At 38.3% G+C, this 18,997-nt stretch overlaps 1 protein-coding gene across 1 annotated transcript in view; it reads left to right on the plus strand.

The window, feature by feature from the left end:
• The window catches only part of MYO16 (myosin XVI), a gene marked incomplete at both ends in the record, with an annotated part of 422,412 nt that overhangs the window by 111,705 nt on the left and 291,710 nt on the right, over positions 1-18,997 (plus strand). The window contains 2 exons of the mRNA XM_081214708.1: positions 5,774-5,899; positions 17,555-17,630. Coding sequence (XP_081070834.1) covers positions 5,774-5,899; positions 17,555-17,630 — 202 coding nt within the window. The remainder of the gene's footprint in view (positions 1-5,773; positions 5,900-17,554; positions 17,631-18,997) is intronic.

The following is an 18,997-nucleotide window of genomic DNA, read 5'->3' on the forward strand; positions in this document are numbered from 1 at the left end:
TTGAACAACTGGAATGATGGAGTTGACACCAAATGACATAGAGAAGGGTCAGGACCGGGCTCAGAGCAGGGAAGATCAGGCTGGATTCTGGAAATGTGAAGTTATAAGTGCCTCTTAGCCGATGTCATGGAGATGCTGAGTCCGTGGTTGGATATTGGAGTCTGGAATTTGGGCGATGCATGGACTGGAGAAGCAGTTTGGAGATCTTTAGCATGTACATGCTATTGAGGCCCTTGACCCTGGATGAAGTCACTGATTTGATACAGAAGGAAAGAGGATTGGGGACTGAGCCATGGAGAACCAGAAAAGAGGAAGATACAGAAATGAGATGAGAAGAGGAACTCCCAAGGTGGGAGGAAGACCAAGAGTATGAGATGTCCCGGGAGCCCAGTAAAGAAAGCGTGAGGAGGAGGAGGAGGGTTGATTAACTATCAAGTAAACACTGCTGAGAGGTCAGGTAGATGGAGGTGGAGACTCAGCTGCCAGACTTGGTAACTTGGAGGCCTCAGTCTTCTCATCGGGACAGCTTTGGTGGGACAGTGAGGTCAAACTCCAGACGAGAGTGGGCTATTTAATTAACGGCTCATTTAAGGCAGGAACTACGTTAATGAACACATCTACCGCATACTAAAAACCCAGTGGAGTCTGTGTTTCTTTGTTTGGCAGAAGATATTACAACTTCATGTTGTTTTTTGGGAAATCACAGCTAAATAAAAACAGCACATGGGCTTCAATCCCCACTCAATAAAAGGACCTACATACCTCAGAAGATAAGCTATTAAAAGAATCAATACACAGCAATAAATTGCTATAATTTTCAACCATCTGCAATTTTGACATTCCTGGTCACTTTTTTTATTGAACAGAGAACACAGTGTGACATATAACTATTCTGTAATAACTAAATCTTGTTTTATTATTATTTATTATTATTATTTATTTTTGCAGTACACTGGCCTCTCACCTTTGTGGCCTCTCCCGTTGCGGAGCACAGGCTCCGGACGTGCAGGCTCAGCGGGCATGGCTCAGGGGCCCAGCTGCTCCGCGGCATGTGGGATCTTCCCGGACCGGGGCACGAACCCGTGTCCCCTGCATCGGCAGGCAGACTCTCAACCACTGTGCCACCAGGGAAGCCCTTGTTTTATTATTGAGGTTGTGATCATCTTTGAGCTTTATATGAAGAAAGTCACGGTGAACAGAAGTCCTTCCCTGCGGATCACAGCATTTGGCAAATGGCAGATTCTTTGATTCTTTTGTCTGAGTTGGTTGGTCGATTATGTTAATAGCTGCCACTCCTGGAGTTGTCTTTCTGTAAAGGGCATGTGGATGGTGTGTTGCTGACTATTGTTGCTGATAATGATAAGAAGCCAGTCTTGGCTGCAGACGGATTTCCACCTCCTGAGTTGGAATGTCAGTTGTGGTTCAAAATTAGGCATAATGCCCCACACTGTTACACTGTATGTGCAAACGAGGTGAAACTGGGGCTTCCCTGGTGGCGCAGTGGTTGAGAGTCCGCCTGCCGATGCAGGGGACGCGGGTTCGTGCCCGGTCCGGGAAGATCCCACATGCCGCGGAGCGGCTGGGCCCATGGGCCATGGCCGCTGAGCCTGTGCGTCCAGAGTCTGTGCTCCGCAACGGGAGAGACCACAGCAGTGAGAGGCCTGCACACCGGAAAAAAAAAAAAAAAAAGAGGTGAAACTGTCAGAGGAGGATCAACTCCTAGTAAGATGGTTTTTATGTTGCTTTTTCTTCCTTTTTTAGAACATGCGATAAGAAAACAAACATAAAGTAGCTCTTTTTCAAAATTTTTATTAAAAAATGTTTTGGAGTATAGTTGATTTACAGTGTTGTATTAGTTTCAGGTGTACAGCACAGTGATTCTGTTATCCATATATATATTATTTTTCAGATTCTTTTCTGCTCTAGGTTATTGCAAGATATTGAGTATACTTCCCTGTGCTACACGGGAGAACTTTGTTGTTTGTCTGTTTTATATAGAGTAGTGTGTATATGTTAATCCCAAACTCCTAATTTATCCCTCCCACCACCAAGATAGCTCTTTTAAAAAGATCTCTTAGTTTATATTAATATTCTTCTTAAAAGAAAACAAAAGCTTCAGAAATGGATACAGTTCCCCCCAAAAAAGCCACGTTACAGAGCATATGAAAAGGAGTTCCTGAGTTCAGGTACATAAATACTCTTTGAAAGCACTGATAACTAGTATATATGTTATCAAGAAGCTAGTTATTTCCTGTTTTGTCACAGAATTTGATATATCACATCTGGCCTTGAGCCATATTTACTTGGTTTGTTGGAAAATAATTAATTATCCATGAAGTGCAAAATATCAAGCAATTTTATTTTTGTTTCCTTTTTTTTTATTTCGGTAGCACTTCTGGAAGAAGACTTAGCCAGTGTCATCAGTTTTCTGGTCACATCTAGGGAATAAAGCTTTTGTGGTTACTTTCTGTCACCGTACATAGCCTCGATTTAGAGATTAGACTGTCTGGACATATATAATAATGAAAACTTCCAACTTGCATGGAGTCAGGCCTCACTGATTTTTTATTAGGATGATTTTAAAATCTTCTGTTGTGATGAAGTGGAATGACTCAAAGTTAGGTGTTTGGCTTTTGTTCTGAGATGACCTAGGATTAAATGTGCCGGCCACCCTAGATGTCACTGGTAGCTCCTGCGGTGGATAGCTTTGCTGCTAAGCAAGCCAAGACAGTTTTCCTTTAAGTCTTTGCCTCATAAGCAGCTGAGGAGATGACTGGGTGAGAGAGGGGCTATGTTCTAAATGGTGGAACTGGAGTTTTGCTGCATGGAAACAAATCTTTTCATAAAGGGGTCGATCCTATGAGCTTCGCCTCATTAGTATGCAAGGTAGCAATAAGCCACGCTTCACACACACAGCCATGCCAACCTTGCTAGTGTGCCAGGGGAAACAAGCAAGTGTGTAAATTGTGCACGTGTTCTAGAGACGAACATTATAATACCGAATTGGTATGTGAGGCAGGGGAGGTTTACAGGAAGAGCATTTGCATGTTTAAACAAATAAATTGTGGAGTGAATGCAAGGTTTGTTAGGCGCATTCACACTGCAGCGTTATCCTTGTAGCCCGGCCAACTTGGATGTCCACTCGCCTTTGCTATTTCAAAATGTGAGTGCTGGGCATGCAGCGCAACGTGGCTTCAGCCCATGGTGGCCCTGCTTCCCTGGGTCAGTTACCTCAGTGATCTAATCCACAACTTCTCCAGCTGCAAAATTGGGATGATGACTGTCCCATAGGTTGTTCTGAAAAGAAGAAATAATTTAGAACTTTTATGCAGGATGTTTGTGAAACCACTTTAATGTCCTGTTCTGTGTTGTAACTGGGTAGGTGATTTCCAGCTTGTGATAACTTTCCATGAGGACTGTGCTTCCAAAAAGCTGTTGCTAATTCTCTACGGGAACAACCACTGCCTCTGTGGTTCTCATAGCAGGAGAGGAATATTCTAAGATGTCATGTGATCAACACTTACACATTTTGGCACCCATACCTTCCAGCCATGGTCAGGACAAAGCAGGACTATAAATTCCATTTCAGAAAATAGACACTTTTAAGTTAAAAATTTTTAACTTGAAGTCGACCTTCCATGATGAGAAACGGTACCCACCCATAGGTCTAGTGACTTAATGATACAGAACGTGATTGCCAGTTGAATTAAAGTAATGGCTCTAAACTCCTGATATGTTACTAGGATGATTTTTAAATATTCTGTTATCTCTTGCGATGAAGTGGAGTGACTCAAAGTTGGTGCCATTTTTTAGATTCCACACATATGCCATATGATAAATGATACTAATGAACTTATATACAAAACAGAAGTAGACCCATAGACATAGAAAACAAACTTATGATTACCAAAAGGAGAAAGAGGGGGAGGGATAAATTAGGAGTTTTGGATTAACGTATACACACTGCTATATATAAAATAGACAAACAACAAGGACCTACTATATAGCACAGGGAACTATATTCAGTATTTTGTAATAACCTATAAGGGAAAAGGATCTGAAAAAGAATATATATGTATATAATAAAACTGAATCACTTCTGTATACCTGAAACTAACACAACATTGTATATCAACCATACTTTTAAAAAAAGTTAGGTGTTTGGCTTTTATCCTGAGATGACCAAGGATTAAATGTGCCTGCTGCCCTAGATGGCACGGGTAGCTCCAGCTTTGTATTGCTTTGCTGCTAAGTTAGCCAAGACGGTTTTCCTTTTAGTCTTTACCTCATGAGCAGCTCAGGGGATGACTTGGGTGAGAGTTGGGCTAAGTTCTGAATGGTGGAACCGGAGTTTTGCTACATGGAAAACAAATCTACTCACGAAGGGGTTGATCCTACGAACTTTTCATCATTAGTATGAGGCGCTAACCAACTAGTGGACCCATTCTTCATGCAGGCTTATGCTACAAGTGAACATCTGAAATCCAGATGTTAGTTCATATAGCAGGGTAACTTGCCAGTCACTGACTGATTATTCAGATAATATGAAATAAATTTAGAAGCAGGAGAAAGATGAGTTCTTTAGGAAAATACGTAAAATCATATTTCTCTAAAATATCTGTGGATATATCATTCTAGGGATGGTTTGCTGGAATGTTAACGAGATGAATTCTGTGTGTAACCAAGTGTGACAATCTCTTAATGTTTATACCTTAAGTTAGATTGAATTATTTGTTGTTCTAATGTAGTTGAAATTACATACAAAACATAAATATATAAATGTCACTGTAGATTGAGGAGCATAATTAAGTCCAAAGATAGAAAAGCAAACTTTTTTCTGAATTTTATCAAAATTTATATTGAATAAGCCCTTTTGACTTTACTGTAATCTTGTCTTTGTAATAAAAATGACAAGGAGTCGAGCTACAAGATTCCATGCTACAAAACCTAAAAGTTGTTGTTTTTACTACTTTTAAATTAGTTCTTCTTTTTCCTTTCCTTATAGATTCCTCTTCTTAATTATTATGATTACAAATTCCACCATGTAGTTACTTAATAACCTAGTTTAAATTGAGGAGGATGATAATTTTCTTACAAATAAAGCCTGTTGCCAAGAAACAGGAATTCCCCCATAGGAAAATTTGAAACATTCCTCCAAACCCTGATCTCATCGTGGTAGTTCCTGAGGCTTCATTTCTAAGCTTCAGTTTGCACTGAGAAACTCAACTGGGAGAATATTAAAATGTATTAGCTACATAATCATTTTAGAGCTTGTTGGCATTAATTCATCCTTTCTAGTGCTCCTGTCCCTTTTACATGTATGTAACCATGGCAGTGATCACATTTCCTGTGGTCATTTATATCTTTGAGTCCCCCTCCTGTAACACCAAATACAGGGCTGGAATTTTAGAGCTAGTCAGTACATGTGTGACTTTGGGGCAAGAAGTGGTAAATCACTGAGATATTATATTTTGTATTTACAAGTATTCAGATTATAGTAGAAAGGGGCACTGGAGAGGGAAATAGGAATTACATGGAAAAGTGCACATTGTCAGGGTCAGAAGGAAAATAATAAATAATTAACCCATAACCCTTTTTTCAAAGAATGATGACATCCACTCGTACCAAATAAAATTACATATGTGTTCTTTTTAAAAGGTCTCTGTGTTTTAGACCCAATACTTTATTAAATGGGTGTCTTTCAACCACTGAATAAACTACGTTGCTGTCCCTGATTTTTTAAGTTAAATGACAAAATATCTCTTCGTTGCAGTTGCATATGGCATGTGCAAGTGGCTACAAGGAAGTGGTATGTCTTCTTCTGGAACATGGAGGGGATCTCAATGTAGCAGATAATCAGTACTGGACCCCACTCCACTTGGCAGCAAAGTATGGCCAGGTAAAATAATGTTCTGGGTTATTTTTAAAGAATTATTTTATGATCAATGCATCATTTCATATTTTGTTTTGTTTTGTTTTCAGATTATGTACTAACATTATGTAACTTGACTTTTAATGGAATCGTCTTACTAAACAAATATGTTTGTGGTTGAAAGAAAACATTTACTTTTAGAAGGACACATTCATAACCTACATTCCTCAGAACTCTGCGTGTTGTAGTCAGAATCATTGGAGAAATAATCAAAACTTATAAACATTCTTTATAGAATGGACTTAATACTATTTTCTTAATATTATATAGTTCTTATCAGCATACAGTTTCATGAGTCTAGGGTAATTGTGTTTGTTTTCTACAGTTAGTAGATATAAAGCAAAATTACATTTTATATTTTATTTTTCTCTATAAATTATATTTCATTTTAATGTATGAAGGATGGGTAGCAGAGTTCTTTCTCTGAATTGATGCTTGGCTGTAGCTAATATATCTTGAGTTACTATTGCACAAACTAATTTCTCACTAGATACTAATATACCATGAAGAAGAAGCAAACTTTAACTTCTAATAATTTATATGGGTGAATGTGATCCAGCAGTGTTCATAATAATTTATCAATATTACAACTGATTTACAAAAAATACATAATATGTTATGTTAAAGAAAGCCTTAGTGGTAATAGTAGAAAATATAACTCAGGTTACATATATATGGAGATTTAAGCTAAACTTGTTGATGTCCAAACATTAGCTTGTGGTAACAATCTCACTCACAGAATTTATAGTAAGTTAAATCCCTTAGATACTAACCAGTGTGCAAAATATCTGTCATACAATTTGAGTCATGCAACTGTTGAATAAATTGAAAACATTTGCATCTCAACCATCGTAGGAAAAGCATATTGCTTGGGAAGGTCTTCCAAACTAATAAGAACATTGTTTGTTTTGATGACATTTCCTGTAGGAAATAGATTCATTCATTCAGTAAATATTTTTATCAGGCTACTAATAACTCCAAATCTGTGCTTCTAGCAAGTGAGTGTGTGCATAAGTGAATGGTTGGGTTAATGAGATATGGCTGGGTGTAGCTGAAATTATTGGCCTCAGGAGTCCAGGTTTCCCAGGTCTCACTAGGAACACAGGAGTATTGGGGCATCAAAAGTATACCATCAGGACATTAGTAATACTTGCTAGCACAGCAGCATCCCGGGATACACTGGGTGAGAAGTTTTGTCATTTGTAAAAAATAGAGAAGTGAACATATTAGCAAGCACTCTTTCCTTGAACACAACTTATTGGCCTGTACTGATGAAGTAGTAATCAGTAAATTATCAAAATGTGCCCATTGTAGTCCGATATTGCTTCTGGAAGGAGCTAAATCTGAAAGTGGTAAAGTGTAGCAGAACATTACCAAACTTGAATGAATCATTTTAACCAATTTTTCACTTTGACTGGTTGGGCTTTTAGATTTTGGACCAGGTATCATTGCAAAGAGGAGCTAATTGTTTCCCTTTAACCACTTTCATAAGAGAATCAACTCAGGGGAAATAGGACTAGATTTAACAAAATGTTTTTAAAAACATGCCTTGGACTAAATATATCACTTTCTGTTACCAGACATTTAAATGTTTTTTTTCAGGACTCAGTGTATGGTTTTTGTTTTATTTAACTACAGCTTAAATGAAATATTTGGTATGAGTTGATACATTTTATTTGCTGTTGTATTTTTCAGTTCTGTGATTTCCATTTGGTTCTGTCTTATAACTTCTATGTCTTTGATGAGGTGTTCTATTTTATCCTTTGTTTCAAGAGAATTTGTAATTGCTTCTTAAAGCATTCTTATGATGGCTGCTTTAAAATCATCACCAAATAATTCCAGCATGATTCATCCTGCTTTTGGTGTCAGTTAATTGTCTTAGTCAAATTATGATTTTCTGATTTTGGTATGACCATGATAAGTGATTTTTAATTACTTCTTGGACATTTTGGCTATTTTGCTAGGAGAATCTTGGTCCTATATATATATTCTATTTTAGCAGGCAGTCACCCTGCTTAGGTTTAGCATTCAGGTTCCAGTCTACCTGAGTGGGAGGTGGATCCAATGACAGTTTAATTTTCAGGCCCTTCCAGGTATTATTTTGGTATGATTGGTTTATCTGGTGCCCCTGGAGTTCCTACTGGTTTCTTCTGGTGTCCCAAAAGGGGTAGAAGGGGTTTCCTCAGGCCAGACTGCCCCATGTCTCTGGGTGGGGTAGGAGAATCTCCACGGGGACAAAAGACTTTCAGGGCTGGAGGCCTCTGGAGTATGCAACCCCAACTTGCAGGTGCCATCCCCTCCCCAGCCACCCTTGTCTCTCTTTGGGGAGGGGCATCTCAGTCTCAGTGGAAAAAGAGTGCCTGCTCTGACACTTAGTGTTAACAGGGTCATGGTGCTGTATTCACCTGATATTGTCAGGGAGACACGGTTTAAAAGGGGGTGGGATGCCTCTACCTGGGCCCCCTTCTGTCACTGGGTTGGACTGGGAAACACTGGGTCCAGGGTTGCCTTCTTCTATTGGGTGTAAGGACATAGGCTACCCTGCCCGTCCATGATTTCTCCCTTCTATGGGTCCTGAGTCACCTTCCTCCTTGGATCTTTCAGAGTTCTTCTTGGGTTGCTTGTTATTTCCATGGTTTATTATAATTAGCAGAGAGGACCAGTAAGAAATCAATCTAAGTGGGTGGGTTTTAAAACAACTGCTTCTGTTTACAAAAAATACTTATTTATGAAAGACCTGTAAAACTTGATGTAAGACACATAAGCCCAATACAACTGCTGCTTCCTTCATAAAGCTTCCTGGAACTTTTGTTCACACAAAAGTCATAAGATAGAAGAATCACTGATGGATAAGGTAGAGGATGAGAGGATATCGGTATTCCACCCTATTACCTATCACATTCCAAAAATTTCCCAAACTTTGGGTTTTCTGAAACTATGTTTACAGCCTAGAGAAACATAGTCATGAACTTATATGGGAAATATGATTCAAAAGCTGCATTTACTTTGTAAAATGCAGAGTAATTAAGGTGAATGTTTTTATTACCGTATTCCCAGTGTACCAGCTACATTCCCAACACTTACCATTTATTAATGATTAATGGTAAATTAATGAAGAAACACTTTCCAATTGCTGCATTTTTTTTTCAAAATCAGCTGCACAATATCTGACCCCAACTTTTAAAAAACATAATTTTAGGGGGGTTCCTATTTTGTCTTCTATTTCCCAGAAACTCCTCCCACATACACATACACACCATAGGTCATTCTGCACATCTCGGGGATTCAACCAGCTTTGCTCTGAGGATTTCCATGGCCTGGCACTGGCTCTAGCACCAGCCACCCCTCACTGTCTGTAGGAGCCTAACCAGCCTTGCTGATTCTTCCTCCCTAGAGCCTGGCCCCAGGTTCTTCAATCACTGAGAACCATCAACTTCTGTTAAAAGAGGATTTTTACATAGCTTGGAAGATTGGTGAGAATGATGAAGGCAAATGCATCAGACCATCTGTGCCCATGTGTCCAGGTCAATTGATCCAGCTGCTAGATTCACAGAGACAGATGTCCAACAAACAGTTTTCCAGAAATGGCCATTGATAGTGTACAGATAAGGCAGATTTAAGAAACAATCTCACCTTTACCCTCTGCTTCTCTAGAAAATGACTCACCATTAATTGAGTATTTTCTAAATCCTTCAACATTTTGGTGCCAAGGAGAGGGTCTGAAGATCATATATCTTTTCCATTTTGCTCCATTAAACCTACTCAAATGGGGTCTCCACCAGAACGTAAGCTCCAACACAGCAGAGACTTTACCTGTGTTGCCCAGCATGCTTTCTTGGTGTCCAGCAGAGCAGCTGAAGGGCTTGAATGGACAAATCCATCAGCCAAGAACTAGAAGCAAAGCTTGAACACTGAAAGGTAGAGTGGGGTTTTTCCGTTAGAATACATGATATCAAAACCAGAATACTCTTCCTCGATTTAGACTCAGAAAACAATGAGAGATTTCTGTTAATAGAGGATTTTGAGTAAACTGTATCTTGATTATTTTGTCAAGAAAATACCATATGATGTCTTGAATTGTTTTTAAACATTGTTCACCCATAAAAATACCATTTCATATTCATTTTGGAAATGATATTTTAGAAAGAGGTATTATTTGGATATCAATTTATAGGCATGAGAGATTTATAATTCTCTAAAGAAATTTACTGTAAATAAATATACCTCAGTTCAGGGAAAACTTTAGAAATGGTAACATTTTAGAGAGACTAATGATATTTTTACAGACCTTCATCACAACTTCAGTTTCTTATAAATATCTTACAAGTATAAATGTCTTTTGGAGAAGGCAGTCCATAACTTATAACAGTATTTATAATTGACATGTATACTGGGATTTATAACTGACATGCATACATATTTTAAATTTGCCTTTCTAAATATATTAACTTCTCCAGTGAGAAAAAAAGAGATGCCTGTTCTCGTTTAAAACTAGGAACTGAATAAGTTATGTGAGCAGTAAGTCCTTTGATTTTACAATTTTTTATGAGTTGTACATAAAATAAAATTCTATTCTAGCCTTATACATATTTTTAGTGTTTATAATAGGATTGGCAATGCTACAACAAAAGATAAGAAAATAACTGTACAAATGCTAAAATCTAAATCTCCTTCCCTTCAAAAGTATCTTGAATCCCACAACCTTCATATCTTGATGTTCAAAGGAGTCGTTTGTATTCTTAAATACATTTTACCCAAGTACCTAAGAATTGAGATATATTCAGAGTTTTTATTCTTTAGATATGTCTTTTTCCATTGAGAAAAACAAAAAACACTCTCTGGTACCCAGCTGAGCATCAAATATTGATAAACTCAGTGCTGGATCCTAGGTTCCCTCTCTTCTCAATGTTTACACGTCTTTAGGGAATCTCACACCTGCAACTTCAAATGCTCTACATGATCACAGCCCCCAAAGCCTTTTCTTGTTTTTCTCTCAAGTTCCCAGCCCGTGAGGACCACTTCCTGGTGGGTAATCTCTATCAGTGTGCCCTCAAACCCAACTTGTGTACAAAGGGAATTATCATCTTCTTTTCCTCAGTCTGTTGTCCCTTTTGTGTGTCACCATTTACTCATCACACACCTGGGCATTATCGTTTTCCTGCCTCTCCCATAACTAAGAAGCCACTGAGCCCAGAAACTCCTCCTTAGTGAATAGCTTTGAGCTGTATGAGTTATAACCAAAACCGATTAATCTGTACATCCTCACTGCCTCTGCCTTCACCTAGTGCATCAGCCTCTGCCTCTGGATCAGCCCTTCAGCCTCCTAATGGAGTCCTCTCCCCCACCTCCACTCCATTCTCAACAATGTGGCTACAGCAAGCTTTCTAAATGCAAATATAATAGAACTATTAGATCCACCATCCTTTCCATTGCTGCTGATATAAAATACCTACTCCATCACACGTGAGTCCCCATGGGCCAGGAATTCCGCTTAATTCTACCGCTGTTTTTTTCCTATTCCCCCCACCAGGTTAGAGGATATGGCTATATTGAACTTCTTTCGATTTCTGGAATATACCACCATGTACATCCTTTTCATGTTCATTGCTTTTCTTGAAATTGTTGAGTGGTTAAATCTTCCCTGCCCTGCAGGACTCCCCTGAGTTGTCAGTTCACTGGTTGTCTTTTCTACCTTCCTGGATCCCAGTGTGATGCCGCCGTCATGCACCCTACGTAGCACCTCTATCCCCCATACCACATCACTTATCATATGCTGGAATTATCTCTTATATTTGTTCGTATTGACCTTCTAGTTTGTGAGAACTGAGTGCAGGTACAACGTCTATTTCTTTATCTGCATGGGGCTGGCACAGAACACTCAGTTACTACTTATTCATGAGAGAGTCAGTGAATGTCCTGGTTTAGCAGATGCTTGTCTGTCTCAGTGCATCACTGAACACATGTGTGAAGAGACGGTGGGTGAGCACACACCTTGAGACTGGTGGGCCAACAGGAGAAATCCTCAAGGAGATATCCAGGAGTACCTGGGCACAAGCAGTGCATTGGGGAGGGCTGGACATAGAGATTTGTGATAGATGACTCAAAGAGATCACGCACAGTGGAGGGGGAGTTCAATGAAGGGTAAAACAGGATGGGCGGCACCACCTTTAATAGTCTAAAGAGTTCATCAGAGGAATCTTTTTATATTTTAGATCCGAAATTTTTCAGATGGCTCTGAGTTAGAGGCGTTTACCTATTTTGATGTAGAGTATGAACCAATGAGTGTAGGATATGCAAATTCTGAATTCCCAAAGATGTTTAACATAATTTCTCTTTATTAAGTGAAACAATCTCTTTTAGCTTCTGAACTAGGAATTCGACTATCTCTGAATGCTCAATTTTTCTTTTTTTTTTTTTTACTTTTTAAAGAAGTAATTTAAATGACCATCAAGGAATTAATTTTGCTGAATTTATCCAAACTGAAATACAATTGTCCAAAGAATGAGCAAAGTCCATAGTCAGTAATTTGTGTGAGCTTAAATTTCAGCTTAAATATATTTTCTATCAGCCACACAGAGCCTCCTTTGACACACACAGAGACACCGAATCACACACACACACACACACACGCACACACACACACAGAGTGTCAGCCACCTTACCCTCTGATAGTTTTGGTGATTATAAAGTTCTTGTAATAGTGGAGATGAATCTTTGTTGGGTTCACACTTTACCTATGCACATTGAAGTAATTTACCTAAAGATCTTACCTGAGGATTAAACAAATATTGCAGACTACTCTGAAATGGAAATCAGTACTGCCCTGCTTAATTTAGTTCTGGGACATGCCTCATTGATTTCTAACTGGAAGCACGTGGGAAATACTGACTTTAAGAAGAATGGAATTCCCCAAGTGAGAGAATCTTCTTCATTCCACACATGAATGTTGTTTTTACAGGTCTGAAATAAAATGGAAGTACTTTTGTGGTCATAGAGTTTCATGTAGGAAACCATTTGCTTTGACCACTTAAATGCTTTCTGCAGGTACGGGGAAGCTGTGGAGAGAGGTAATTTGTAGAGAGATTGCCCAAGTTTCTCTTTGGAGTTCTGTAAAGAGTGAATTAAATTTAGAAATGCAAGTAATTGTTATATGCTCCTACAATCGGACATTTTTGTCAGAAAATGAAAGCTTTTAGGTACTGCTGCTTTTTTCAAAATTGTGAAAAACAAGGGCAATCTTACATAATTCTCGGCTTTGCATTTTTTCTTTTTTCTTTTCTTTCTGCTTTTCTTCCTCCCTTCATCCTTCTTTTCCTTGCTTTTTCCCTCCCTCCCTCCTGCTTTTCTCTTTTCCTTCTTCCCTCCCTCCATCCTTTCCTCCCTTCTTCCCTTCCTTTCCTATGGTTGAAAAGCAAGCAAATTTATCAAATTTTTGATACAAAACAAAACTCTTTTCTATACCCATTTTGATGTCCTGGGACCCTGCTCTATATATTCTGCCTTTCAGGTTTTGAGAGAACATCTATGTCTTTAGGAAACTGTATATATTTGGAAATAAAAATAAACCCTAAATATAAGCAGTCTGCTGTAACATGATTTAAGTGTTAAAGATATATTTTATGTTCTATAAAACCAAACACTGATTTGCAGTGGACTTGTGGGAAAGCTAGCAATGGCGCAAACTATTTAAAATCTAATTAATTTTACAATGAGAACACCAACAAGAGCAATAATTGATGGGTGGGGAGATACTTTGGAATGTCTGAGCAGAGTGCTTGCATGGGTGGAGAATGACTGGCAAATGTCACAAAAACAACAAAGCCACAGATCAGAAAAGCCAGTTCCCTTCTACTCAATATAATAAACCAAGAAATGGAAAGACAAACTTAGGAAAAGAGAAAGAATAAAAATTCCAAAGGAATCTCCAAAATTAAGAAGAAAAATAGCATTGAAAACATAAAATATATAGGGATATTTTTTATATAAGATATGTAAGATTTCTACACTGGAAACTATACAACAATATTATATAATTATAAACAATATAATTAAAAAGTAAAGAAGACCTAAATAAATGAGGTGGTAAGCCATATTCATGTGTTGAGACAGTGACTATTATTAAGATCTTGTTACCGACCCTTTCAAGTTGGTCCCCAACAAGGGTCCTCCTGCCTGTCTTGCTGACACCAATAGAATAGGACCGAGTTGGGTTCAGAAGCAAAGGGAAGCTTTATTCTTTTTAAAAAATTTTATTGAGGTATAGTTGATTTACAGTGTTGTGTTAATTTCTGCTGTACAGCAAAGTGATTCAGTTGTGTATCTATATATTCTTTTTCATATTCTTTTCCGTCGTGGTTTATTACAGGATATGGAATATGGTTCTCTGTGGGGAAGCTTTATTCTTTGATCAGAGAACGTAGAGGTGCGGGTGTGGCTGGTTATAGGGATCTCTCAGTGGGAGGGGTTGGAGTTCTGTGCGGGGGCGGGTAGTGCAGGTGCATTTATTGCTCACAGCTCCAGTGCCGGGTGCCCACTACCATTTTGGACAAGGTGTGGTGGGCGGTGCTTCTGTGCAAGGCCCTCAGAGCTGAGGTGTCCTGAGTGCAGCCATTTGGCCCCAGGAACTCTGGTCTGAAGGGCTGGGTGCGAGCCTTCTGCCCGCGGCTCCCTGTGAGCCAGTGAAGCTGGGCTAAGTACAGAAGAAGAGGTTAGACGTTATCTTATCCCCTAGATTCCATCTAATTTTCCCCCCGGGATGCCAGTGGGTTTTGCTGAGAATAGTACCTGTGGAAGGCAGAATAGTGGCCCCCAAATCTGTCCACACCCTCATCACCAGAACCTGTCAATATATTACCTGACAAGGCAGAAGAACTTTGCAGCTGTGGTTAAGTTAAAGATCTCGGCATGGGAAGGGATCTCACGGTGGGCCCACTGTAATCACTGAGCCCCTAAAAGCAGAGATGCATTCCTGGCTGAGGGTTGGTGGGAAATGCGGCAATGGAAATGGTCAGGGAGGTGCGACACTGCTGGTCTGGAGATGAAGAAGGGGCCCCCAGCCAGGGAATGTGGGTGCCTCTGGAAGCTGGAAAAGTCAGGACACAGATGCTCCCTTGGGGCCAGAAGGAAACAATGCTGCCAATGCCCTGGTTTTAACCCAGTGAGACCGGTGTCAGACTTCTGACCCACAGAAGTGTAAGATAGTTATTATTTATCGTTTAAACTACTAAGTTTGTGGTAATTTTTTATGACAGCCATGTAAAGCTAATATAGCATCTATTTACTTCAAGCAATCCCAATCAAAATACTATAGCCTTTCTTACAGAAATTGAAAATTCATTCTAAGGTTTATATGGAAATGCAGAGGACCTATATAGACAATATTATCTTGAAAAAAAATGAGATACCTTTTTCAAGAATATAAGTTTTTTACTTATTTCAAGACTGCCTCAAAAGCAGTTCAATAAGAAAAAATAGTCTTTTTAACAAATACTGCTGAGAAACAAAGGATGCTGGACCCAAATTCACCTTAAGCCTTTAGGTGCCATTTACAAAAATTCACTTGAGATGGACCATAGACATAAAAGTTCAAATTATAAAGTTTTTAGAAGGAAATGTATTATGATATTGTCATGGCCTTTGAGTAGGCAAAGAGTTATTTGAACCTAAAAAGCACTAACAACTAAAGAAAAAAATATATATATATGAAAGTTATGCATAAACGGAAGTAAAACAAATTTTAAAAATCCCGTTCATCAAAAGACATTTTTAAAAAGATGAATAGGCAAGCCATAGAATGGGAGGAATTATTGGTAATACATATATCTGACAAATGTATCTAGAACATATAGATCAAAAATTCAAAGAAAAACACTTCAGTAATAAATGGGCAAAAAATTCTTGAATAGATATTTCACAAAAGAAAATATAAGAATGGAACTAAAGCACTTGAGGAGGTGTTCAATGTCATTGTCAGCAGGGAAATGCAAGTTAAACTATACTGGGTGGGCTTCCCTGGTGGCGCAGTGGTTGAGAATCTGCCTGCCGATGCAGGGGACACGGGTTCGAGCCCTGGTCTGGGAAGATCCCACATGCCGCGGAGCAACTAGGCCCGTGAGCCACAATTACTGAGCCTGCGCGTCTGGAGCCTATGCTCTGCAACAAGAGAGGCCGTGATAGTGAGAGGCCCCGCGCACTGCAATGAAGAGTGGCCCCCACTTGCCACAACTAGAGAAAGCCCTCGCATAGAAATGACGACCCAACACAGCCATAAATAAATAAATAAATAAATAAATAAATAAATAAATAAATAAATAAAAAATTTAAACTATACTGGGTTACTACTTCTTTCCCAGTATAGTAGCTCAATTTTTTTAAACGACAATATCAAGTGTTAGGGAGGATGTGAATCTAGCAATATGTAAATAGCTGGTCATAAAATTATTAAACAGAATGTGGAACAAAAGGAAATCTGGTTGGCAGTGGGAGTGTAAACTTGAACTCTTTGAAAAAAAAAAAAATTGGAGCAATCTCATCACTTGAACATGACCAGACCTTTATGCCAGCAATTTCAGTCCTAAGTACATTTATCCTGAAGAAATTCTTGAACGTGTACACTAAGAGATATAAACTAGAATATTTATAGCAACATTATTTGTAAATATAGGGAAATGGTTGCAATGGCTTGAATGTCCACTGAGAAGAAGGTGGATAAATTGTGATGTATTTGTACAATGCAGTTCTGTGCAGCCAAACAAACAAATGAAGCTTGGTTAAACCCATCACCTCAAAAATGCAGTGTTAATTCATGAAAGCAAAGCACAGAAGAATATATACCCCAGGATTTCATTTCTATAAATGAGACAGAACAGATGAAACCAAAGCGATGTGTTGATAGGGATACTTCTTAAGTAAGGTCTAAGCTTACAAAGAAAACATAGTAATGGTTAACATAAAATTCATGATGGTGGTCAACTCTGGGAAGTAGGAACAAGGATAATTTGGGAAAAGAATACACAAACATACTATGAATGACATTTTAAAAACTTGGGTGCACTGGACTCTGTTTCATTATTTGCTCTTTCAATGGTACCTATCCCTTATACATATGCTTTGTATGTACTATGTATTTTATAATAAACTTTAAAAAATATATTAATCTCTCATCAAGTTGCTTTATTCATATAACTTGAGGTGAAGTTTTTCTAATTGTCCATTGAATCTTAGGTTCATATTGTACATGATGCTGTAATGGATGGACAGTAACAAAAAGTGTGACTTTCATGAATTGTTAAATTAAAACAAAACACACTGTAACATGTGATTCCTCCCATTAGGTGCCCTAAAATAAACGTGAAAGGCATTAAGTGAACCTTTTCAAATCCTCAACGACTTAACCCACTTGATGAGTAATTTTTTATTTGAATGCGTTAATTGATAAAACAGTTTGAATGTCATTAAAAAAATAGGAAATGGAGAGAGTAAGAAACATTTAGCATAGTAGGTTATGCTAATGCATTCTCATTCAACCAGTGCCTCTGGAGGATAGCAACTTTGGATTATTTACTGATGAATCTTCAGTATCCAGCATAATCTTTCCTATTTCAATTACCTTTAATGTTTCAGGCAAACCTGGTGAAACTTCTTCTGATGCATCAGGCAAATCCACACCTATTGAACTGCAATGAGGAGAAGGCTTCAGGTAGGTTATGAGCATCCTGGACCACTGAGCAGTTACTGTCTTCTTCCCATCATGTTGAAGTTGCTGACCCATCACTGACACAGCTACAAAGTGAGTCAGCCTCTCCTGAGATGCTCTGTGAAACCCAACCCAGTTCAAGCATGATTCACAAACTCCTGTGCACTGCTACGTTACAGGCATCTGTCAGAGAGCCGTTAAGTTTATAGGGACTTCATTGCAGTGTGTTTTTTGGGCTTTAAATTTCCCGGGCAGTGATTCCTGCAGTGTCACTTACTTTAAAATATATTTTTTCTGTTATTTAACTAGTTTCTTACCATACCAAATACATGCTTGTTCATTAGGGTATTTTTAAATGGTAAGAGTATTTTTTTCTGTGCAGATATTTATACTGCAAGCAATAGAGACTAACATTCTCAACCTAATTTAAAACTTTGAAAATATTAATGTTACTTATTTTTTATTTATTTATTTATTTATTTATTTTTGTGGTACGCGGGCCTCTCACTGTTGTGGCCTCTCCTGTTGCGGAGCACAGGCTCCGGACACGCAGGCTCAGCGGCATGGCTCACGGTCCTAGCCGCTCCATGGCATGTGGGATCTTCCCGGACCGGGACACGAACCCGTGTCCCCTGCATCGGCAGGCAGACTCTCAAGCACTGCGCCACCAAGGAAGCCCTACTTATTTTTTAATAAATATCTTTTTGAAATTTACTAGAGTCCTTTTTACCACTCTTTTAAAAAGTGGGTACTACATTAATTTTCTAGTTTTTAAAACTTGACAACAATGTTACTACCTGTAAGTTACTTTTGGTATATTAAAAATAAGAATTCTAAATAACAAAGAGAAAAGTCTTGCATAAGTAACAAAATAATGTAAAAATGTTGAAGGTATTAATTGATCTGAATAACATAAATATACTTATTCTTCTTGTTTTTGTACCTCTACTAACCTAAAAGCACTTCACACCCGAGATTTCTTATTTCATGCGCTTCTAGGAGTATAATTACCTGGTAAACCTCCCGTTTAAGACAGAATGAGAGATTTGCTCTATTTCTTATTTTATTGGAATTAAGTATCATTGCTTAATGTTTATTGATCTTATTTGCTAAAAATAAATTGAAGATTTAACAAACTATAAGATGCCTTAATAGTCCTAAACTTTAGAACCACGCTAATATTAATAATAGGGTAGTGACCTTACTATTATCTACAAACATTTGCCTAATGGTAAATATTGGAAGAGTACATAGAAATTTGTTGCTTTCTCCTATCTTTTTTCAAAAATATTTTTATTGTACGTATAAACCCCGTCCTCTGTTAACTCTAGATCTAACAGGAGATCACATTTTTCCAGATAGTATTTCTG

The sequence above is a fragment of the Mesoplodon bidens genome (assembly GCF_964165515.1).
Source record: "Mesoplodon bidens genome assembly, chromosome: 17".
NCBI classification, from domain to species: Eukaryota; Metazoa; Chordata; class Mammalia; order Artiodactyla; family Ziphiidae; genus Mesoplodon; species Mesoplodon bidens.